This window comes from Cynocephalus volans, chromosome 3, assembly GCF_027409185.1.
Source record: "Cynocephalus volans isolate mCynVol1 chromosome 3, mCynVol1.pri, whole genome shotgun sequence".
Lineage (NCBI taxonomy): Eukaryota > Metazoa > Chordata > Mammalia > Dermoptera > Cynocephalidae > Cynocephalus > Cynocephalus volans.
In genome coordinates this window covers 6,884,381-6,908,664 of record NC_084462.1, presented here as the reverse complement: position 1 = coordinate 6,908,664, position 24,284 = coordinate 6,884,381, and the positions used below count along the sequence as shown (strand labels likewise).

At 42.0% G+C, this 24,284-nt stretch overlaps 1 protein-coding gene across 3 annotated transcripts in view; it reads left to right on the top strand.

The window, feature by feature from the left end:
- Positions 1-24,284, top strand: part of NLRP12 (NLR family pyrin domain containing 12) — a 39,598-nt gene that overhangs the window by 13,035 nt on the left and 2,279 nt on the right. Inside the window, exons 3-9 of one of the 3 annotated variants that reach the window (XM_063091876.1) lie at positions 414-2,115; positions 4,598-4,600; positions 5,861-6,031; positions 11,487-11,657; positions 12,747-12,917; positions 15,848-16,018; positions 22,351-22,521. In XM_063091876.1, coding sequence (XP_062947946.1) covers positions 414-2,115; positions 4,598-4,600; positions 5,861-6,031; positions 11,487-11,657; positions 12,747-12,917; positions 15,848-16,018; positions 22,351-22,521 — 2,560 coding nt within the window. The remainder of the gene's footprint in view (positions 1-413; positions 2,116-4,597; positions 4,601-5,860; positions 6,032-11,486; positions 11,658-12,746; positions 12,918-15,847; positions 16,019-22,350; positions 22,522-24,284) is intronic. The other 2 variants (XM_063091875.1, XM_063091877.1) reach the window with 2 other exon arrangements.

Below are 24,284 nucleotides of genomic sequence, written 5' to 3'. Positions count from 1 at the left end.
CCTTTTTTTCAAAGGGGCATAGATAGCTTGGAAGCACTTCTCAAACTTTAAGGTGCATACAAATCATGCAATAATCTTGTTAGGAATGCAGTCTCTAATTTAGTATGTGAGGAGCGGGGCCCAAGATCCGGCATTTCTAACCAGCTCCATGGTAGTGGCGCTGGTCCATGGACCACCATTTGAGTAGAGGGCATAGAGTGCTGTACACAAGAACACTTCAGCATTAATGCCTTAGCTTCCCATGAGAAGGAAAGCTCTTCATGAGAAGCACCAGTGTTCTTAAACGCCACCTAGGAAACTGTTCCAAGAATATTGCAGAACAAGTAGGCAGTAGACCGTGGTTTGCTTTAACTCGTGAATTCATTAAAGGTTACTGATGAACCTTCCACGCACCCTTCATTCCTCTCCCTTAGATCCCCAGGACACCTACCGGGACTATGTCCGCAGGAAATTCCGGCTCATGGAAGACCGCAACGCGCGCCTAGGGGAATGCGTCAACCTCAGCCACAGGTACACCCGGCCCCTCCTAGTGAAAGAACACTCAAATCCCATGAGGGCCCAGCAGAAGCTTTTGGACACAAGCTGGGGACATGCGAGAACCGTGGGACACCAAGCCAGCCCCATCCAGATAGAGACCCTCTTTGAGCCCGATGAGGAGCGCCCTGAGCCGCCGCGCACCGTGGTCTTGCAGGGAGCAGCAGGGATCGGGAAGTCCATGTTGGCCCACAAGGTGATGCTGGACTGGGCCGACGGGAGGCTCTTCCAAGGCAGGTTTGATTATCTTTTCTACATCAACTGCAGGGAGATGAACCAGAGCGCCACCGAGCGGAGTGCACAGGACCTTCTCTCCAGCTGCTGGCCTGAGCCCAGCGCACCCCTGCAGGAGCTCGTCCGGGTTCCTGAGCGCCTCCTTTTCATCATTGACGGCTTTGATGAGCTCAAACCATCTTTCCACGATCCTCAGGGTCCCTGGTGCCTCTGCTGGGAGGAGAAACGGCCCACGGAGCTTCTCCTGAGCAGCCTGATTCGGAAGAAATTGCTTCCTGAACTGTCTTTGCTCATCACCACCCGGCCCACGGCTTTGGACAAGCTCCACCGCTTGCTCGAGCACCCCAGGCACGTCGAGATCCTGGGTTTCTCTGAGGCAGAAAGGAAGGAGTACTTCTACAAGTATTTCCACAACGCAGAGCAGGCGGGCCAAGTCTTCGACTTCGTGAGGGAGAACGAGGCCCTCTTTACTATGTGCTTTGTCCCCCTGGTGTGCTGGATAGTTTGCACCTGCCTCCAGCAGCAACTGGAAGGTGGGGGCCTTTTAAGACAGACCTCCAGGACCACCACAGCAGTGTACATGCTCTACCTTCTGAGTCTGATGCAACCCAAGCCAGGGACCCCCTCCTTCCAGCCCCCGCCCAACCAGAGAGGACTGTGCTCTCTGGCGGCAGATGGCCTATGGAATCAGAAAATCCTATTTGAGGAGCAAGACCTCCGGAAACACGGACTGGATGGCGCAGATGTCTCTGCCTTCCTCAACATGAACATCTTCCAAAAGGACATTAACTGCGAAAAGTTCTATAGCTTCATCCACTTGAGCTTCCAGGAATTCTTTGCAGCCATGTACTATGTCCTGGGGGGTGGGGACAGTGGGTCAGGCCCAGACCAGAATGTGGCTAGACTGTTGGCTGAATATGGGTTTTCAGAAAGGAGCTTCCTGGCACTCACCGTACGCTTTCTGTTTGGACTCCTGAATGAGGAGACGAGAAGCTACCTGGAGAAGAGTCTTTGCTGGAAGGTCTCACCTCACATCAAGGTGGAACTGCTGGAGTGGATTCAAAGCAAAGCGCAGAGTGAGGGCTCCACCCTGCAGAAGGGCTCCTTGGAGTTCTTCAGCTGTTTGTATGAGATCCAGGAGGAGGAATTTATCCGACAGGCCCTGAGCCACTTCCAGGTGATTGTGGTCAGCAACATTACCACCAACATGGAGTACATGGTCTCCTCGTTTTGTGTGCAGAACTGCAGGAATGTCCTGGTGCTGCACTTGTACGGGGCTGCCTACAGTGCAGATGAAGAAGATGAGATGAGATGGACTTCAGAAACCCAGATGCTGTTGGCGGAATCGTAAGTACCTGCTGAGGCTGCCTGTCCAAGTTCATGCTCTTTAACTAGGGGTTCTCAAGCAGGGGTGATTTTGCCCCCTCTTCCCACGTGGCAATATCTGGAGACGTCGTTGGTTGTCACAACTGGGAAACAGGGGGCTGCTACTGACATCTAGTGGATAGAAGCCCGGGAAGCTATAAAACATCCTATAATACACAGGACACTCCCCCACAGCAAAGAATGATGTGGCCCCAGAATGTCAATAGCGGCACAGTTGAAGACCTTGCTCTTCAACGATACTCATTCGGACTAAATTGGGGTTTATGTCAAGGAGAGTTTATTCAATCAACAAATATTATTAAGGGCCTGATATATGTGGACCGGGCACGCCTCTGTAGTCTGCAGACAGTGTGAATAAGCTAACCAATGCCAGAGCAAGCACGTTAACGAGAAAGGAGATAGATAATCAAGAAATGAATAGGCAAACAAGCAAACAGTGATTAGAGCGTTTCAGATAGAAGTAACTACTATGAGGAAAATCAGACAAGGTAATGTAATAGTGACTTGGAGGGGGATGGGCAACATTAAAAGTGGAGGTGCTGAGGAAGTGATATTTGAACTAAGACTGTTCGGGTTTGGGTCCCCAAGGAGTAGTCTCAGGAGCAAGGATTCGAGGGTTTATTTGAGAGATGGTCTCAGGAAGCATGAGCAAGAAAGTGGAGAAGTAACACAAGGAAAGGACAACAGCCCACAAAGAAGTATCGTCAAGCTGATAGCTACCCCTTCTTGTCTGGAGCACAAGGTTGCTCCACATCAGTTACTGAATAAATACAGCAGTCCCCTTTTTCTGAGATTTTGCTTTCTGAGTGTTTAGTTACCCGCGATCGACTTGAACAATTCACAAGTTTTAAATTGCACACTGTTCGGAGCATCATGATGAAATCTTGCACCATCCTGCCCAGGATGGGATTCCTCACCTTGTCCTGTCTGCTGTGTCCATGCTGTTTATGCTACCCGCCCATCAGGCATTTAGTAGTCGTCTTGGTTATCAGGGGGACTGTCAAGGTACCCCAGTGCTTGCGTTCAGGTAACTCTTAGTTTACTTCATCATCGTGGCTCTCGGTGATTCAGGATCACCCGAAGCATGTGATCCTCCTTTTGACATATGTCAGGTCAGTAGTAGCCTAACGCTACCTGGCAGTGTCTCTATCATCTCACATCAGCACAGAAAGAAGGGTGAATACAGTACACTGAGATATTTTGAAAGAAAGAGAGACCACATTCATATAACTTTTATTAAGGTATATTGTTATGGGCCGAGCCCGTGGCGCACTCAGGAGAGTGCGGCGCTGGAAGTGCAGCGACGCTCCCGCCGCGGGTTCGGATCCTATATAGGACTGGCCGGTGCACTCACTGGCTGAGTGCCGGTCATGTAAAAGACAAAAAAAAAAAAAAGGTATATTGTTATAATTGTTCTATTTTATCATTAGTCATTGTTGTTAATCTTTTATGGTGCCTAACTTATAAATTTAACTTTATCATAGGTATGTATGTATAGGAAAAAACAGCATATGTAGAGTTGATACTATCCACAGTTTCAGGAATCCACAGTGGGTCATGAACATATCCCCTGTGAACAAGGGGGAACCACTGTCCTGCTGAAATTGGGATACTAATTCCCAGGCCCTCCCAGGCAGCCCAGTGAATGTCTGCTGCTGCCTTCAGTGAAGAGGTGGAGCCAGCCATATGAAAATTGAGGAAGGAGGGGGTTTTAGGAAAAGAGAAAAGCAAGTGCAAAGACCCTAAGGATACAGGTAAAAGCACTGATGTATCAATATCCCACTCTGATTTGGGGCTTATTTTCAGTTATCAGACTCTGCCTGATTTTTCTTAACTCTGCATCCCACATGGAATCATAGTTGAGGTAACCAGATTCCTCACTAACAGATGCCATTTACGTGTGTGTCGACTACAGTTGGGAGCAATTCCATGTTCATCTAGAAGAGACTCCAGAGAGCAAATGTTGCTTTGCTTAATCATTAAAATCCTCCCAACAGGTTAGAATTAAAGATGCCAGGTAATAATTGCAGCTGATACTTACTGAAAGATTGCCTTGTGCTCATTAAGCACTCTTTATTAAATAAATACTTATTTTTTTTAACCCCAACACCAATGCTATGAGGTAGTTCCATAGTTTTATTCATTTTTCACCAAAGGAAACTGAAGTTCAGAGTAGCAGGATAACTCACGGAAGTTTCCACAGCTAATAAGTAATCAGAACTGGAAAAATAGAATGTCTTATTCTCCTCAGTCTTTGGAATCAAGTTGAAGATTATAAGTCTTGGCCCCTTTTCTTGTATAATGTATGACCATGAAAATGATGTTTTGTTCTGAGTATTATTTTCTTCATCTGAGCCATGAAAATGTTGCTCTGTTATGGGAAATTGCACAGATTAAATGACATAACATAAGCAAAGTGGCTCACACAGAATCTGGCAGGCAGGAGGTGCTCCAGGATATTAGCTTTTGTTAGTCTCTCTTTGTTTTACAGATGAGGAAACAGGAGTGGAGAAGGTAAATAACTGTGAGCTCAAGCTCACAGAAGAGGATTTGAACTCGGGTGTATCTGTTCAAAGCTTATCTCTTTCTCATAGGAATATAGCCAATTTTATCTTGTGAAACCCTGCTCCCTCTGTTCTTAAACAGCTTTACTGTATTAATGTTTACAGTTTTAGTGTGTGACTATACCATGTAGCTGTGGTATAGTGGAGAGAAGCATAACAAAAACAAATCAAAACGAAAACACCGAATTTGAAGTCAGGAGATGTGCGGTAGAAACCTGATCTTGGTACATCTAGGGGCAAGATCCCACTTGGGCAAGTTATCAGATCTTCTGAGTCTTTGCTTCCTCATCTTATCAGGATCTCGGGTTTGTGGTTGGACTTAAATGAGAGGAGTATAGGTGGAAAAAATGGATTCCAATTAAAGGATTGATAAATGGTAGCTGATAGAGTTTACAATATAATGCAAAGGTCACCCACTTGGGCTGGAAGTGGGGGGCATGTCCTCTATCTCAGTGCTACCTAATGTATGGCTTCTGGACTAGCATCATCAGCCTCACCCGGGAGTTTGTTATAAATGCAGAAACCTGGGTCCCACTCCAGACCTCCTGAAACAGAACCTGGCATTTTTTTTTTTTTTTTCCTTTTTAAAAAATCATGTCATCTGGGCCGACCCGTGGCTCACTTGGGAGAGCGTGCTGCTGACAACACCAAGTCAAGGGTTAAGATCCCCTTACCAGTCATCTTTTTAAAAAATCAATCAATAAATAAAAATAAAGAAGTTTCCCAGGTGATTCCTATATACATTAAAGTGAATAATTACTGGTGTGGAAGGGAGGGCAGCAGCCAGGCACACCTACTTGTATTTCCTCCTCCTGAGCCTGGGGCAGACATCACTAACCGATCCTAACACTCTTTCCTGATGAGCCCAGATGTGCTCCATCCTTTTAACATAGAGCTCTGAGCAGCATCTAGCAAATAATCAGAGTGTGTCTGTGAGGTGAAACCTGTGCTCCTTCCCTGATCCAAGGATTCAAGTCTGGTTTGCATCACTCACTAGCTATGGGGACTTGGGCAAATAACGCAGGGCAAGTAATTAGAAGCTACATTAAAATGAAGATAGTAAAGTAGCATACAAATGCCAAACATAATCATCATAAAGCAACCGGTAAAACTAGACTTTGGCCTTGCTTTCCTTCATGCAGACCTGAGAGGAACATTCTGCCAGACGCCTACAGTGAGCATCTTGCTGCAGCTCTATGCACCAATCCTAATCTGATAGAGCTAGCTTTGTACCGCAATGCCCTGGGAAGCCGAGGGGTGAAGTTGCTCTGTCAAGGACTCAGGCACCCCAACTGCAAACTTCAGAACCTGAGGTGAGTCTGTGAGTTTCTGATGATTCCTACCACTGCCTTTCATGGGGCTCAGTCAGAAAGGACATAGCACAGAATGATGGATTCATTTGCTAAGGCTGCTATAACAAAGCACCACAGACTGGGTGGCTTCAACAACAGAAATCTTTCTTCTCACAATTTGGGGAGCTAGAAGTCTGAGATCAAGGTTTCAGCAAAGTTGATTTTTTTCTGAAGCCTCTCATTGGCTTGCAGAAGGCTGCCTTCTCCCTTTATCTTCATGTAGTCTTCCCTCTGAGCATGTCTGTGTTCAAATTTCCTCTTCTTATTCTTTTTTTTTTTTTTTTTTTTTTTGGCATCTGACCAGTTCAGGGATTGAACCCTGGACCTTGGTGTTGTCAGCATCCTTTAAACAACTGAGCTAACCAGACTGCAAATTGCCTCTTCTTATAAGGCCAACAGTCATATTGACTTAAGGCTCACTCTAATGACCTCATTTTAATTTAATTACCTCTTTAAAGACACTATCTCCGGATACAGTCACACTCAGAGGTTCTGGGGATTAGGATTTCAACATATGAATTTCGGGGAGGACACAATTCAGGGATCAATAGAAGTTCAAGCATAATTATCTCTCACTTTTCTTATTTTTATCTCCTCCTTCCCAGTCTTCCCCTCTCCAATCTAGTCTCCTCCCATCTGATGAAGATTCCGGATTTAAAAAGTTTTATGTCTGCTTTAAACCCTTGCTAAGTGGGTTCAGATCCCGGTACCAACCAGCCACCAGAAATAAATTGATAAATAAGCCCTTGCTAAAGTGTTATTTTCCCCGGAAATTTAAAATGTGGTTCAAGTCAAGAAGACATTAAAAAATATATGTATTATATAAAAACAAAACAAAGCAAAAATAGTTGGTTTGAGCAGTGTTATAACACCAAGACCAAAGGGTTCAGATCCCCAGACTGGCCAGCCACCAAAAAAAATAAATAATAAATAAATAATAAAAGCAATTCAAGGTGACATAGACCCCCCACCTATCAAGGTAGGAGTCAAAAACATGTGTGGACATGTTTGAAAACCACCACACTCCTGAAACCCAGTTTCCTCCTTTACAAAATGGGGTTGAACTTTTCCCCCTGTGAGATGAGGTGAAAAAGACCTTGTATAAAATTCAAGAAGTTCTCCAAAACGTTCATGGAGAGACTCACATTACCTTCCAATTCCATTTTTTCATGAACTTTTTGAAGTATCCTCGTATATAATGGTGCCTAATGTATGGCAGTCACCCAGGAGCATGCACTGAAAGGATATGAATTTACTGCATGTGAAAGAGTGAGAAAGACAGGCAAAGAGGTTGGAGAAAGAGGAGGGAAAGACAGAAAAAGAAAATAAAGAGGAGAGGAAGAAGAGGGGAGAAGAGAGGAGAGGACAATTGATGCAATGTGACAAATTCTCTCTGTCAGTCCGTTCAATGAATGCATGTTTCAGAGTGACATGAGAAAAAGAAGCAAGTCTGTGCTGTTCCCTCAATCTCTCTCAATTCCCTCATGGGTTTTGGAGCATGAACATCCTACTAGGCTGAAAGGAATGTGAGTGTTTAAAGACATATATTCATGGGCTGGTCAGTTAGCTCAGTTGCTTAGAGTGTAGAGCTGACAACACCAAGATCCAGGGTTCGATCCCTGTACCAGACACCTGCCAAAAAAATACACACACACACACACACACACACACACACACACACACACACATTCATATAACATAACTTCAAAATCTAGCATGATCCCAATTACTTCTGTGGATCCCCATCAAAGAAACAGCAATCTATTCCCTCAGACCATCCCCCGGCCTCCCAAGAGAAAAGTCTGCCTGTGTTAAAATTATTTAGACCACATCTGTTGTGGGAGCGTCCTAAGGGACTTTCAAGGGGAATGTTTGTCTTACACACTATTTTTAGGACATTAGCTCTGTTTAAGATAGAATGCTATTGAATTTTAGAACACATGTATGTTTCTTCTGGCCATTTATCTCAGTCTGGATGTAATTACTTTTATTTGTCCCTCCCCTCCCACTGGAACAGGAGCCTTACCAAACAGTTACCAGCTCAGAATCCCTAGAGCCCAGCGAACATGTATTAGCTATTCAATAAGCATTTGATGAATGAACGAGTTGGTGAATATCTCTGAGGGTGCATGCTGGGAATCAGTTACTCTGAGTCAAGGTTTCTCAGTCTTGGAATTATTGACATTCTAGGCTGGATAATTCCTTGTTGTGGGTGGCTGTGCTGTGTGCTGGAAGATGTTTAGCCCTATCCTTGGTCTCTATCCATGATGAAAATGCCAATAAATGCTAGCTGCTATTATTACTTTATTTTTTGCATGGAACAGGTTTCTAGAAGAGGAATTACAAGGTCAGAGGAATGAACATGTTTAAAGCTGTGAATAAATTTTGGTACCAAGAATGTATGCCCTCAGGAGATTACTCACAGTTCCCAGAAGAAAAAATGGAGGCTCTGAGATTTTACTGTCTGAGGGCACTTCAAGAGTGCGTGTTTTCTCATGGATGAATGGATAAACAAAATGTGGTACATACATGCAATGAAACAGTATTCAGCCTTAAAAAGGAAGGAAATTCTAAAATGATACAACATGGATGAGCCTTGAGGACATTATGCTGAGTGAAATTGGATGAGCCTTGAGGACATTATGCTGAGTGAAATAAGTCAGTCATCAAAGGACAAGTTCTTTGTAACTCCACTTATATGACATAACTAGAGAGGTCGAATTCATAGAAACAGAAAGTAGAATAGTGGTTGCGAGGGGCTGGAGTGAGAGGGGCATGGGGAGTTGTTCTTTAATGGGTATAGAGTTCCAGTTATGCAAGATGAAAACAGTTCTCAGGGTAGTTGATTAACTCAGTTGGTTAGAGTGTGGTGCTGATAACACCAAGGTCCAGGGTTCCATCCCTGTACTGGTCGGCCACCAAAAAATAATACATATGTGTGTGTGTGTGTGTATAGGCTTGTGTGTGTATAGGCTTGTGTGTGTGTGTGTGTGTGTGTGTGTGTGTGTATAAAGTATATAGGGGTGTGTGTGTGTGTATATATATATATATATATACATAAAGAGTGCATGTTATTATCAATTATGGTAATATTAAGGCATGGCTTAGAGGAATTAAGAGGACACTTGACTAAAGAAACCAGACGCATTTGAATCCTATCCCAGGACATTGCCCTGCTCCCTTAGTGTATCAAAAAGGAAAAATCAATGGTATTGGAAAGCCAAGCACCATCTTGTGAGCAGGACATAGGCTGAATTCCAAAGAAAGCATAATAACAAAAGTAATGATGATGATGGTGATGCTATCATTTCTTGAGTATTATATTAAGTATGTTATCAAATGCTTTCACCAACTCAATAAGGTCAGCCCCATTTCAATACAGTTTAGAGAGAGGTTGCTATGGGTTGAAAGTGCCCCCCAAAAGTTCATGTGTTGGAAAATTGATCCCCAATGCAGCAGTGTTAAGACAGTGGGAAATCTGATAAAGGTATTTGAAATGTGGTGCCTTTAGGAGGTGACTGGACCATGAGGACTGAGCCCTCATGAATTAATTAACCCATTCATAGAGTAATGGGTTAATGGGCATTTTTTTGTTTTGTTTTGTTTTTGGAGGCTGGCCTGTGCAGGGATCGAAACCTGAAACTTGGTGGGATAATGGTTTAATGGGTTGTCAGGAAGTAAACTGGTAGCTCTATAAGGAAAGCAAACGAGCACATTAAAGTGCTTTGCCATCCTCACCATGTCATTGCCTGCCACCATTGGACTCTGCACAGAATCCCCACCAAGAAGGCTCTCACCAGATATAACCCCTGGGCCTTGGACTTCCCACCCTCCAAAACTGTAAGAAATTTTGTTAGAACACAGCCTTGTAACACCAGGGTCAAAGGTTTGATTCCCCAGAACTGGCCAGCTGCCAAAAAAAAAAAAAAAAAATTATAAGAAATACGTTTCATTTCTTTCTTTTTTTTTTTTTTTAAAGATGACCAGTAAGGGGATCTTAACCCTTGACTTGGTGTTGTCAGCACCACGCTCACCCAGTGAGCTAACCGGCCATCCCTATATGGGATCCAAATGCATGGCCTTGGTGTTATCAGCACCACACTCTCCCAAGTGAGACACAGGCCGGCCCTTATTTCTTTATAAATAACCCAGTTTCAGGTATTATATTATAAGCAACAGAAAATGGACTAGAACAGAAGTGAAGTGACTTGAACAAGGTTCCACAACAATTGCTCCACAGCACAACTGGTTTTCAATTCAAATCCATCTGAGGCTAGAGCCCACATGCATATCTTCTTTTTTTTTCTTTTGGTGCCACGATTCAATTGTGTATCATTCTTTTGCTGGACTACCACCTAAAGATGTTCCAGTAAAGCAGGTCAGAACAACTAGCCAAGATAGAGAGGACCTCCTCCCCTCAGCAATCGCCAAATCTCACATTTTTGTGTGGTGGGGGGCAGGGGGGGGTCTTGTTTGTTTGGCTTTTGTTTGGCTTTTGTTTTTTCCAAATTTCACGTTCTATCCCACTCCAGCTGACTTTATGGAAGGAAGTCAGAAAGGAAATTAAAAGTACCTTTATACTCCAGGTACCTGTAGGAAAGAAAAGGAGTAAAAATACTTACACATTCTCTGGTGACGAGCTTTTAAGGCATGGTGGCCCTGCCCGCCAGTAGATGTGGCCCAGTGAACACCTTAGAATCTGCTCAGGACATGGTGCCTCCTTCTTCTTGCAGTGATGGCGAACAAGAGGACATGGAAAAAAGAGAAAGTGAGGGGTCTTGAATTTCTCTCTTAAGAGCAACTTCTCTCTTTGTAGTCAATGGACACATTTCACTGACTGCAAAGCACCAAAACATGTTGTATTGTGCTTGTTGCTTTTTAAAATTTCTTTTTTTAATTAATTTGACAGATAAAATTGCATGTATTTATCATGTTCAACATGAGGTTTTAAAATATGTATACATTGTGAAATGGCTAAATCTAACTAATCAACATATGCATTACCTCACAAACTTATTTTTGTGTTAAGAATATTTAGAATATACTCTCTTAGCATTTTTCAAGAATACAATATATTATGTTGTTGCTTTTAAAAAATTAGAATATAATTTATATACCAGAAAATGTATCATTTTATTTTATTTATTTATTTTTTTTTTAAGATGACCAGTAAGGGGATCTTAACCCTTGACTTGGTGTTGTCAGCACCACGCTCAGCCAGTGAGCAACCGGCCATCCCAATATGGGATCCGAACCCGTGGCCTTGGTGTTATCAGCACCGCACTCTCCCGAGTGAGCCACGGGCCGGCCCTATAGGCATAGCTTAAAAAAGAGAGAGAGAAAGGAAATACAAGGGAAAGAATCCACAAAACTACCAGGAAGGAAATGACCTGGTTCTTTTCTCCTTTCGTGCCAGGCTGAAGAGGTGCTGTGTCTCCAGTTCTGTCTGCCCTGACCTTGCAGCGGCTCTTACAGCCAATAAGCATTTAATCAGGATGGATCTAAGTGGCAACGGCCTCGGCCTTCCAGGCATGAAACTACTTTGTGAGGGACTCCGGCATCCCAAATGCAGGCTGCAGATGATTCAGTGAGTCTCCATCTCTGCGGATAAGTTCTTAATCTGCGTGACCTCTTCAGGCAAGCTCATTGTCTGCTGGGATATGAAGTATCCCCAAAGGCTGATGATCCCCAAATCTCTACCTCTAAATCAGGGCTTGCCATCAAACCCATGATCTTAGACCCCTGCCCTGGATTCTGCGCACTTCAGAGGGCCTCCTCCGACCCCACCCAATCCCACATTCCACGTGGGGAGGAGTCCTGGTGCTGCCCACCCAGAACCCTTACCTTCCTTATTAAATCTGCCCTGAGTAGTCAGAACCCCAGAGCTCCCTGATGAAAGAGGCTTTCTTTAGTTGTGCAATCTCCTTTGCCTGCAATGCTACTCTCATCCCATTTCTCCAAGCAAACTCCTACTTAGCCTTTGAGAACCAGGTTAACGTATCCCAGAGAGTTTTCCCTAGCTGTACACACTGTTTCCCAAAGCCGAGTGAGGTGGCCCCTCAGCCTTTTATTTTTTCTTTAATTATTATTATTATTATTATTTGGTGGCTGGCTGGCATGGGGATCTGAACCTTTGACTCTGTTATCAGCCCCACATTCTGTTGAGCGAGCTAACTGGCCACTCCTAAACGTGATGGTTTTAGTAATCATAGTTCACGTTTACTGAGCATTTACTAGGTGCTGAGCCCAGTTCTACATCTTTTAAGTTTAGCAGATTATTTAATTCTTGCAACAACCTTATGAGGTGGGTACTATTATTATCCTTATTTTATAGGCAATGAACTTGAGACATGCCAGCACATGAAACATAAAACTGGGAGATCTGATAAAAACTTGCTTGACATGGTAGGGTCAGTGGGTGATAGAGAAGGATACAAATGCAACTGTTGAATTCTAGAGCCCCCACTCTGAACTATTGCACCGTGATTATAATTGCTCACCTGTACGATTTATTGGACAGGATGCTCCTTGCTGGAAATGACAATGTCCTGTTCATCTCTGTAGCTTTAGTGACATGTACAGGTTCATGTGGGTTGATTAAAGAGACCAGGGCATGAGAAAGCAAGATACAGAAAAGCAAGATGGTGACTTCCTCAACATCTTTTTTCTGCCTTAGGTTAAGGAAGTGTCAGCTGGAGGCTGGGGCTTGTCAGGAGATCGCTTCTGTACTCAGCAACAGCCGACATCTGGTAGAGTTGGACCTAACAGGAAATGCCCTGGAGGACCTGGGCTTGTGGTTGGTGTGTCAAGGTTTGAGGCACCCAGTCTGCAGGCTGCAGACCTTGTGGTGAGTTCATGGAGACAACCTAAATGGCAAATCGCTTCATACTGAATGATGGTAAATTACCAGCCAGCCACCAAAAAAGAAAGAAGAAGAAATGAATTGTGGTATCGAAATGCATCTACTATTTGTACACTAATATTCATAGCAACATTGTTCACAGTAGCCAAATGATGGAAACAACCCAAATGTCTGTCAATGGATGACTAAATAAACAAAATGTGGTATAGACATACTAAAATATTATTCAGCCTTAAAAAGGAATGAAATGCTGATACATGCTACAACATGAATGAAGACATTATGCTAAGTGAGATAAGTCAGACGTAGAAGGATAAAGATCGTATGACTCCACTCACATGGGGTATCGAGAACAGCCAAATTCATGGAGACCGAAAGTGGCATGGTGGCTGCCAGAGCCTGGAGGGAGAAGGGAATGGGGAATTATCATTTAACAGGTACAAAGTTTCTGTTTGGGAAAATGGAAAAGGTCTAGAGATGGATACTGGTGATGACTGAAAAACAGTGTGAGTGTACGTAATGCTGCTGAACTACACATTGAAAATTTGTTTAAGCGGTAAATTTTCTGTTACGTGTGTATATTTTACCACAGTAAAAATAAAGAAAGAAACATCAAGATGAGAGTAACGTCAGTGATGAGTCATAGAATCCTTCCCCTCCCCCCTCCAAAATAAAGACAACCACAAAAACTTCCATGGTTGACAGTGACAGACACCCTTGTCCGTGTGGTTAAAGAAGACAGTGAATTTGTCGGCTTAGGTAACTGAGAAGTCCAGAGAAAAACACTGGCTTCAAGCACAGCTGAATCCAAGAACTCACGTGGTCAAGTCAGGGCTCCATCTCCCTGTCTTCGCTTTAGGTAAATAGGAAGATAGTCTGCTAAATGTCAACAGAGGTTATTTCTGAAGAGTGAGATTGATTACAGGTGATAGTTTTTCTCTGCTTTGTGCTTGTTTGTATCAGTCAAGATGCTCCTAATGGTATGTAATAGAGACCCAACTCTAAACTGTCTGAAACGGTAAGGAATTGCATAGGCTCACAAACGTGGAAATACAAGGTCAGGAGGGCTTCAGGAAATATTCTTTGTCTTCCTGGGTCTCAAACTCTGTCCTCAGATCCCTTTCACTTGTAACCCTGAGGTGGCAGCCAGAAATCACCATCACCTAAGACTTCATTCACCTTCACCAAGGCTGGCGAGACTGACTTCCCATGGCTCTCAATCAAGAGTAGAAAGAGCTTACTCAAAAGTCTTCAAAAAACTTTTTTTGTGTGTGTCTCATTGACAAGCATTGGGTCATGGGTCCATTCATAAAGCAAAGAAGATGGGTCTACTGTTGTTATACCCATCAGTTCACGCTTTGGGCTGAGGTGAACTCCCCAACACACATTATTGCTAATTTATGGGGACAGCATCAAAGGGCGGTTCGGGAGTCACACGTAATGACCGCAAAAGTGTTTTTCTGTGTTTCCTGATTTTTTACTGGGGAGGGGGGCAGCTGGCCAGTACAAGGATCTGAACCCTTGACTTTGGTGTTATAACACTGCCCTCTAACCCCCTGACTTTTTTAATCCAGAAAATGAATTACTTTAAAAGAGAAATTCATTGTGGTAAAATACATGTAACATAAAATTTACCATCTTGACTGTTTTGAAGAGTGCAGCTCAGTGGCATTAGTACATTCGCACTGTTGGGCAACCACCACTACCATCTATTTCCAGAACTCTTTTCATCTTGCAAAACTAAAATTCTGTACCCATTAAACGATAACTTCCCATTTTCCTCTTCCACCAGCTCCTGGCAACCACCATTCTACTTTCTGTCTCTATGATTTTGATTATTCTAGGTTCCTCATGTAAATAGAATTATTATAGCATTTGTCTTTGAATGACTCACTTATTTTACTTATTATAATATCCTCAAGGTTGATTCATAATGCGAGGGGCCTTCAAAAGGTTCATGGAAAATTCGTATTATCTTTTACTTCCATTTTTCCACAAGCCTTTTGAATGTTATCAAGGTTATCGCACGTGTCAGAGTTTTTTTTCTTCTTAAGGATGAATACTATTCTATTGTATGAATACAACACGTTCTGTTTATCTATTTATTCATCCATCCATCAATAGACCCTTCACTTGTTTTCGCCTCTTGGCTATTACAAATAATGCTGCTATGAAATTGTTGTACAATTATTTCTTCAAGACCCTGCTTTTGATTTTAGGGGGTATATATCCAGAAGTGGAATTGTTGGATCATATGATAATTCTATTTTAATTTTTTAAAGTGCAGACATACTGTTTTTCACAGCAGTTACACCTTTTTGCATTCCAGCCAAAAGTGCATAAGTGTTCCAGTATCTCCTCATCCTCACCAACACTTGTTATTGCTATTATTATTTTTTTTTGATAACAACCATCCTAATGGATGTGAGGTGGTATCTCATTGTGTTTTGATTTTGCATTTCCCCAATGATTAGTTATGTTCACCATCTTTTTATGTACTTGTTGGCCATTTGTATATCTTTGGAGAAATGTCTATCCAAGTTCTTTGCCTATTTTTTAATCAAGTTTTTTATTTGATAATGCATTACTTTTTTCTTTTAATGTGCTGTCCTGATTTTATTTTCTCTCTCTCTTTTTTTATTGATTATATATATTTGTGGGGTGCAGAATCAAATATCAATGCATCTGTACAATATGTGGTGATCTAATCAGGATAATTAGTATACTCATGTTTACATAATCAGTCTTTATGACCCTTAACTAGTTTCTCACCAACCCTCCTCCGCTTCCCCCTTTACCACTCTAATAATCAAAGTTCTGTTCTCTCTTTTGATAATGCATTACTTTGAAGATTGAGAATAAAGTTAGTATCACGTAGGAAACACTCCATATTTGTTGAACTGGATTTTGGGCAGGTTGAAGATTTGCCATCTCACTGCTGCTGCCTGTGAAGCCCTGGCCTCCACCCTCAGTGTGAACGAGAGCCTGGTGGAGCTGGACCTGAGTCTAAATGACCTGGGGGACCCCGGAGTGCTGCTGCTGTGCAAGGGCCTGAAGCAACCCAAGTGCAAACTCCAGACCCTCCGGTGAGTATCACTATTTTTTGCCATCTTACAAGCCCAAATCCATAATCCTTGCCCTCTTGTTTGCATTAATTGAAGCTATGTTGCCTCCCTCTTCTCCTGAACTCTAGTTACATCAGCCTCCTTTCAGAGATCTTTCTGCCACAGGACCTTTGCACAAGCAGTTCTTGCTTCTTAGAATGTCCTTCCACTCTGCTGTCTTCTTTTTGCCCGGAGAAGGTTGGCTCATTTTTTAGGACTCAGAATAAATGCCACTTCCCCATGGAGGCCTTCTTTAATCCCTAGATAAGGTCTAGGTTCCTAGTTTGTTTGTTTGTTTTTTTAACTTTAAAACTTCTTAATTGACACATAATAATTGTACATATTTATGGGGCACAATGATATTTCAATACATGCACACAATTGGTCTGGCTGGTTAGTTCACTTGGAAGAGTGTGGTGCTGATAACACTAAGGACAAGGGTTTGGATCCCCATGCTGGTCAGCCACACACACACACAAAAAGATATTTCAATATATGTACACAATGTATAATAGTCAAATCAGGGATTAAATGGCATATCCATCACCTCAGATATATATTGTTTCTTAATGATGAGAATATTCAAAATCCTCTCTTCTTGCTATTGTAAAATATGACCTTATACTTCCTTTTGGCATCACTTATCAGATTTTGTAATTTGCATATGTGTGTGTGGCCCTCTAAACGTGTAGGAGCTGTGTCGACTCTATCTTGCGGTGGCTGCTGTAAGACCTGGTTCAGAGGTGCTTAAAATTACATACATTTTGTAATGAGTGAACAGACGGATGAACAAACAAGCTCTCTGTGGTAGGGAAAGAAAATGCAGCAGGCCAGTTGTAGGGGAAAAAATAGGCTGTTAACTTTCAGAATATTTTTTCTCTTTGTCATCTCAACGGAGAGTCTATTTTTTGTTCTACTGTAGCTTCGTCAATCATCTCATGTCATTTACTCTGGAAGACTTGCCATTTGTTTGTTTTTTGTTTTTTTGTGGGTTTTTTTTTTTTTTCTTTTGAGACATTAAGCTGTATTGTGGCTTTTATTGCTTTTCTTATGTTTGGAGAATTAGGATCCATCTGTACCCCATTTCTTCATGCACACTTCTCCCCGCCACACCCTTTAAACATTTTTGGGGGGACTGTAGATAAATATAATTAGAATATTCATAATCCTCAGTTGGTACCACAATATCATGACTGACTGACACAGATTCTTTTATTTTTGTCCCCTCATTGCCTTTTCAAATCCCATCTGTAGACACTCATGTATTTATTTCACACAAAAGATACATCTCACCAATCTTTTTTTTTTTTTTTCCTGCTGACTGGTGATCAACCTCTCTTTTTCTCCATTCACCTTTATACTTTTAAGATCTGTTCATATTGATATATAGCATATCTAATTCATTTCTTTTAATGACCTCTAGTCCATCATGTGCATATAGAAAATGTTATTTATCCATATCCCTATTGAGATATTTGTGTTGTTCCCAGTTCTTTGCTGTTACCTGCAATGTTATGATGGACATTCCTGTATATGTCTCTTTCTGAACCCTTATAAAATTCTGCCTTCAAAAAAAAACACGAAGATCTCTTCTCATGTAGGGGTGGAATTGCAGGTTCACACTGAATTTACATATTTGATATCTCAAAATAATGGCAAATTGCTCTCCAAAAAGATGCAGCAGTTTGCACTGCAACCAGCAATTTTAAAAGTTTTTATTTCCGTATATCTTTATGGTTATTCAGCTTTCTATTTTTGAAACTGTGGTGGGTGTAAATGTTCTTAAATTGCCTTTTTTCTCATAATAGTGAGGTTGAGCATCTCTTCATGTGCTTCTCAGCTTTTTGACATCCCTATTTTGTGAATTGCCTGTTCATATAATGTATTTATTTCTACAGTATGTGTTCTGTATTTATCTTGTTGGTTTGCAGACGTCACCTACGTAGACATTTTAGATATTACTCCTTCACTGGCTACATATTTAGGAACTGTCTTACCAGCAGGTCATCAATCTGTCAACTTACCCATGGATCAAACTGAAATCTTTATATTTTGAGGACAAATCCATAAATATTTCTCTGATTTATGTTTTTGTGACATATCTAAGCAATCCTGTCTCAACACTGTGTCAAAGATTTGCTCAACTTCTTAGTTTTTGTGTGTATAGTTAGGTGAGGTCCGATTTATTTTTCTCCAATTTTTGCAACACTATTTAATAAGGAATCCATTCTTTCCTTGCTGATTTGTAATGTCAAATGTATTGTAAATCCATTCTCTATACATGTGTTTCTTGATTCTCTATCCTTTCCATTTATCTCTTTTTTTCTGTTCTAATTTCTCACTGCATTAATTGCTGTAACTTGTAATGTGCCCTACTGTCTGCGAGAATCATTCTGTCTCTTATACACTCTTATGCAAATTTTCATAGCTGTTGGTGGATATTTATTCTTCTATGCAAATGAGCTGGTTCAGTTACCCCAATTTGGCTCTTGTTGGCCGAGTCTGGCCCTTTCCCCCTGTCATGAGGAGGTCAGCCAGATATTCTGATTTACAGAGATCTTTATGTCAGTGGAGAAAAGTGACTCTCAAAAAAGGAATCCTGGTTTTCACTCTATGAGTAGCTATATCTCAGGACATGTAGGAATCCTATAAAATGAGAAAACAAAAATGCTATATTATGCAATAGCGCTTTTGATTCTCTTAAGCCCCCAAATACTCTTCTAATTGCAAATGTCTCCACAATAACTGCATAGACAATGGTTAAGTGTGACACTTACATCAAATTACACATCCTTGCTCTGTGACCTTGAGTGATGCATGACACTTCTCAGAGCCTCAGTCCTCACACCTGTAACAATAGTGGATAATGTTAGTGTTTTCCTTCTAGAGTTGTTAGAGGAGAAAATGAAGTGAGAAGGGGCTGGCTGGTTAGCTCAATTGGTTAGAGTGTGGTACTGATAACGCCAAGGTCCAGGTCTCAATCCCTGTACCAGCCAGCTGCCAAAAAAGAAAAGAGAATCGAGTGATGTTTTAAAATCACTTGGTGTTATGGGTTGCAGCTCCCCAAAATTCACATGTCGAAGTCCTAACCCCAGTCTGTACCTCAGAATGTGATCGTATTTGGAAATAGGGTCCATGTTAGTTTCCCAGGGTTGCCACGACAAAATATCACAGACTAGATGACTTCAACAGCAGAAATTTACTGTCTCACAGTTCTGAAGACTGGAAGTTCAAGATCAACATGTTGCCAGATTTTATTTCTCTTGAGGCCTCTCTCCTTAGCTTGCAAATGGTCACCATCTCACTGTGTCTTCCTATCATATTCCCTCTGTGTACGCCTCTGTCCAAATTTCCTCTTCTTTTTTTTAAAAAAAGAATGACTGGTAAGGGGATCTTAACCCTTGACTTGGTGGTGTCAGCACCACGCTCTCCCAGGTGAGCTAACCAGCCATCCCTATATAGGGATCCGAACCTGTGGCCTTGGTGTTATCAGCACCACACATCCCAAGTGAGCCACGGGCCAGCCCTCAAACTTCCTCTTCTTATGAGGAGACCAGTCATATTGGATTAGGGTCTACCCTAAAGACCTCATTTTAACTTAACTAACTCTTTAAAGACCCTATCTCCAAAGACAGTCACATTCTGAGGTACTTGAGATCAGGACTTACATATGAATTTGAGGTGGCACAACTGAGCCCATGTCAGGGTCACTGCAGATGTAATTAGGTAAGATGAGGTCATACTAGAGTTGAGGGAGACCTCTAATCCAATATGACTGGTGTCTTTAGAAAAATGAAGAATTTGGAGACACATAAACACCCCCCCACCAATACACACACACAAAATGCCATGTGAAGATGAAGGCAGAGGTCGGGGTGATGCTGCTACAAGCCAGAGAGCCAAAGACTGCCAGCAAACCCCCAGAAGCTAGGTGTATTAGTCCATTTCTGTTGCTTATAACAAAGTACTTGAAACTGGGTGATTTATTAAAAAAAAAAAAATTTATTGCTTACAGTTTCTGAGGCTGAGAAGTCCAAAGTTCATCTGGTGGTGGTGACAGTGACCCAGGGGTCTCATATTGCAAGATGGTGGAAGCAGAGAGAGCAGAGAGACAGACAGACAGACTCTCCTCTTCTTTTAAAGCCCTCAGAACCTTGCCCCTGACCACCATTTTTAATCCATTCACTGCTACATGGTCCTACAATCCAATCACCTCTTCAAAGCTCCACTTTTCAATTGCCATAATAGGATTTCCCACCTTTTTAACAGTCACAGTGGGGGCCAAATTTCTAGTACATAAGACTTGGGGAACACAATTCAAGCTTCAGTGAGTTTAGGGGGGGGAAGCAATTCAATCCACTACACTAGGAGAGGGCATGGAACAGATTCTCCCTCACAGCCTCAGAAAGAACCAATCCTGGGCCGACCCGTGGTGCACTCGGGAGAGTGCGGCGCTGGGAGCACAGCATTGCTCCCACCGCGGGTTCGGATCCTATATAAGGATGGTCGGTGCTCTCACTGGCTGAGCGCAGTACGGGCCGGTCACAAAAAGACAAAAAAAAAAGAAAGAAAGAAAGAACCAATCCTGCTGACACCTTGATCTCAGACTTCTGGCCTCCATAACTATGAGAAAATAAATTTCTGATACTGCGTGATCTCACTTATGTGTGGAACCTAAAATAGTCAAACTCATAGAAGCAGAGAGTAGAATGGGGGTTACCAGGGGCTGGGTAGGGGTGGGGGGATTGGGGAGATGTTGATACAAGGGCACAAAATTTCAGCCAGACAGGAGGAATAAGTTCTAATGATCAATTGTACAACGTGGTGTCTATAGTTAACAACAATGTCTTGTATACTAGTAAATTGCTAAGAGAGTAAATCTTAAGTGTTCTCATCACCAAAAAATATGAGGTAATAATGCACATGTTAATTAGCTTGATTTAGCCATTCCACTATGCACACAGATTTCAAAACACCATGTGGTACACCTTTGAAATCAGTATGTGGAAGAGATGTCTGCACTCCCATGTTTATTGCAGTTATTCACAATAGCCAAGATAAAGAATCAACCTAAGTGTCCATCCTCAGATGAATGGATAAAGAAAAGGTGGTATGTATACCAAATGGAAGACTCTTCTGCCTCAAAAAAGAAAGAAATCCTCTTACTTGTAACAACATGAATGGAATTGGAGAACATTACGCTAAGTGAAATTAGCCAAACCCAGAAAGACAAATACCCATTGTCTCACTTATGTCTGAAATTTAAAACAATTGAGCTCATAGAAGCAGAGGGTAGAGTGGTGGTTACCAGAGGCTGGGAGTTGGAGGGTATAAGGATATGATAGTCAAAGGGTGCAAAGCGTCAGTTAGAGAGGAGGAGTAAGTTTTTATTTTTTTTCTTTTTTGAGATAATTGCATAGCATGCTAAATAGAGCTAATAATTTACAACTGTAGATTTAAGTTTCTCTAAGAGAGGGTTGGCCGGTTAGCTCAGTTGGTTAGAGCTTAATGCTGATAACACCAAGATTAAGGGCTCGGATCCCCGTACAAGCCAGCTGCCAAACAAACAAATGAATAATAAGTAAATAAATGCCTCTAAGAGTAAATTTCAAATGTTCTCATCACAAAAAATGTTAAATACTTGAGGTAATGAGTAAGTTAGCTTTATTTAACCATTCTGCATTGTATTCAAAAATCCACTACTTTATACCCCATAAATGTATACAACTATAATTTGCCAATAAAAAATTGTTTTAATTTTTTTATATAAATAAGAAAAAAAATAGGGCTGGCTGGTTAGTTCAATTGGTTAGAGTGTGGTACTAATAACACCAAAGTCCACGGTTTGATCCCTGTACCAGCCAGCTGCCAAATATACACATATGCAAAAATTAAAAAATAATTTTTACTTTTGTTTAAGTCTTGCAGTCTGTGGTACAGCAGCCCTAGGAAAGTAATACACTCGGCAGGGACCAAGTGCTCACTACCTATTAAGTATTTTCTTTTTTCCTTTTTCTTTTTAAGTTTTATTTTACTTTTGATTGACACATAATTTGTAGATATTTATGGGGTGTATTAAATATTATGTTTTATTCTTTCTTATGCTGTTCTTCCCCAGTTGCCTTCTTCTTTCTGCCCTTTCTTTTTCTTTCCTCCCTTCCTCTCATCTTCCTACCTGCTTGCTTCTGTCTTCCTCTCTCAAGGGTAGAGAGGGTGAGTGTGACTGTCATTCTCTCTGCCTGGCACATAAACCCTCCCAGAAGGTGTCTGTGGAAGGAATGAGTCACACTCTGCTCGGGGCATCCTCTCTCCAGGTTGGGCATTTGCCGACTGGGCTCTGCCGCCTGTGAGAGTCTCTCTGACGTGCTCCAGGTCAACCACCACCTCCGGGAGCTGGATCTGAGTTTCAATGACCTGGGAGACTGGGGCATGTGGTTACTGAGTGAGGGGCTGCAACATCCCACCTGCAGACTCCAGAAACTGTGGTGAGTGTCTGGGAGTCAGGAGGTGATGGTGGTCATTGGGGTGGGAGCATTTTCTTGTCCTTCGTTTTTCTATTTAAGGGCTATCCTTCTGTCACTTTGGAAGATCCAAGGAGAGAGACTAGAGGTGAAAACAGGACATACTATGCTAGCTGTTCTCGTAATAAACTGTACTCGTGGGGATGCAGACATAAATTTCTTCCTTTCTTCAAGCGTTCCCTCTAAACATGGTTTTGGAAAATCTGTTCTTCCGTTGACATTTACTTGAGCAGATTCATAGCTTCGCAGTAACTTTTATTTATTTATTTTCATTTTTAAAATTTTTTAATTTTTTTAAAAGATGACTGGTAAGGGGACCTTAACCCTTGACCTGGTGGTGTCAGCACCACGCTCTCCCAAGTGAGCCACAGTCTGGTGCATTCAGTAACTTTTAGATAATAAAAAATTCAATATAGGGTTGGTCGGTTAGCTCAGTTGGTTAGAGAGTAGTATTGTAAAACTAAGGTCGAATTTAGGATCCCCCATACCAGCCGGCCACAAAAAAATAAATAAATAAATCAAAGTGGTCCAGTGTAAATTCCAATCAAATGTTAATTGACTTCCTCCTTCCTTTTTTCTCCCAACCTGAAGGACTTAGAATGCTGTATTAGTCCGTTTAGTTTGCTTATAACAAAATACCTGCAACTGGGTGATTCATAAAGAAAACAACATTTATTGCTTAGTTTCTAGGGCTGGGAAGTCCAAAGTCCATCTGGTGGTGGTGACAGAGACCCAGGGGTCTCACATTGCAAGATGGTGGAAGCAGAAAAAGCTGAGAGAGTGAGAGAATCTCCTCTCCTTTTAAAGCTCTCAGAATCACTCCCCTGACCACCATTTTTAATCCATTCACTACAGCACTGGCCTACAATCCAATCACCTCTTCAAGACTCTGCCTTTCAATTACCTTAATAAGATTTGCCATCCTCTTAACAGTCACAGTGGGGACTAAGTTTCTAATACATAAAACTCGGGGGACACAATTCAAGCTTTGGTGAGTTTTGGGGGGGTATAATTCAATCCACTACAAATGGGATGAGGCATCACCTACTTTTTAAAAATTGCCTTGCATTTCTGGATCTCTTGTTTGTCTGGGGCATTAGGTAACTTAAGAGTTAATATGGGGGCTTCAGGACAACATCTCCCCCTTAGTTGGTGCTGCTGGTGCCTCTGGGCTGTTAATATCCCCCACCCGGCAGACAGCTAAATGCTAGTTCTTATGGGGACCCCACGGGAGGTGTCTCCACTCCCCAGTCCCCTGATGTGGTTAATCTTTATTAACTTCTTTGCACAATCTCTCCCCAGATCTCATCATAATCTCCCACTCCTGATTATTTTGCACCTGTGACCCGAATGTTTTTAATCACCAACCTGTCTTTTTCTCTTCCTTTGCAAGTCCTGAGTTGTTGTCCTGTACCTCATTTTGGAAGGGGGCATCTATTGCCTTGGGGGTCTCAGCCAAACCAAGATTATAGTCTTTCCTTTTAAAATCCCAGCTAAGATAGTACATATATTTCCATTTAAAAGATTGCTGTGCGGAATAAATGATAAAATAAACGTAAGGCCTTTAGCAAAGTGCTCAGCACAGTCAGTCCTCAATAAATCTACCTATTCTTATTTTATCGTATCCCCAGAGAATACAGGAAAGAAACACAATTGGAGGCAGAATAGAAATCAAAGAAAATCAGATGGCATATTGTCAGGGCAGGTGGCAACCCAATTGGTACTGG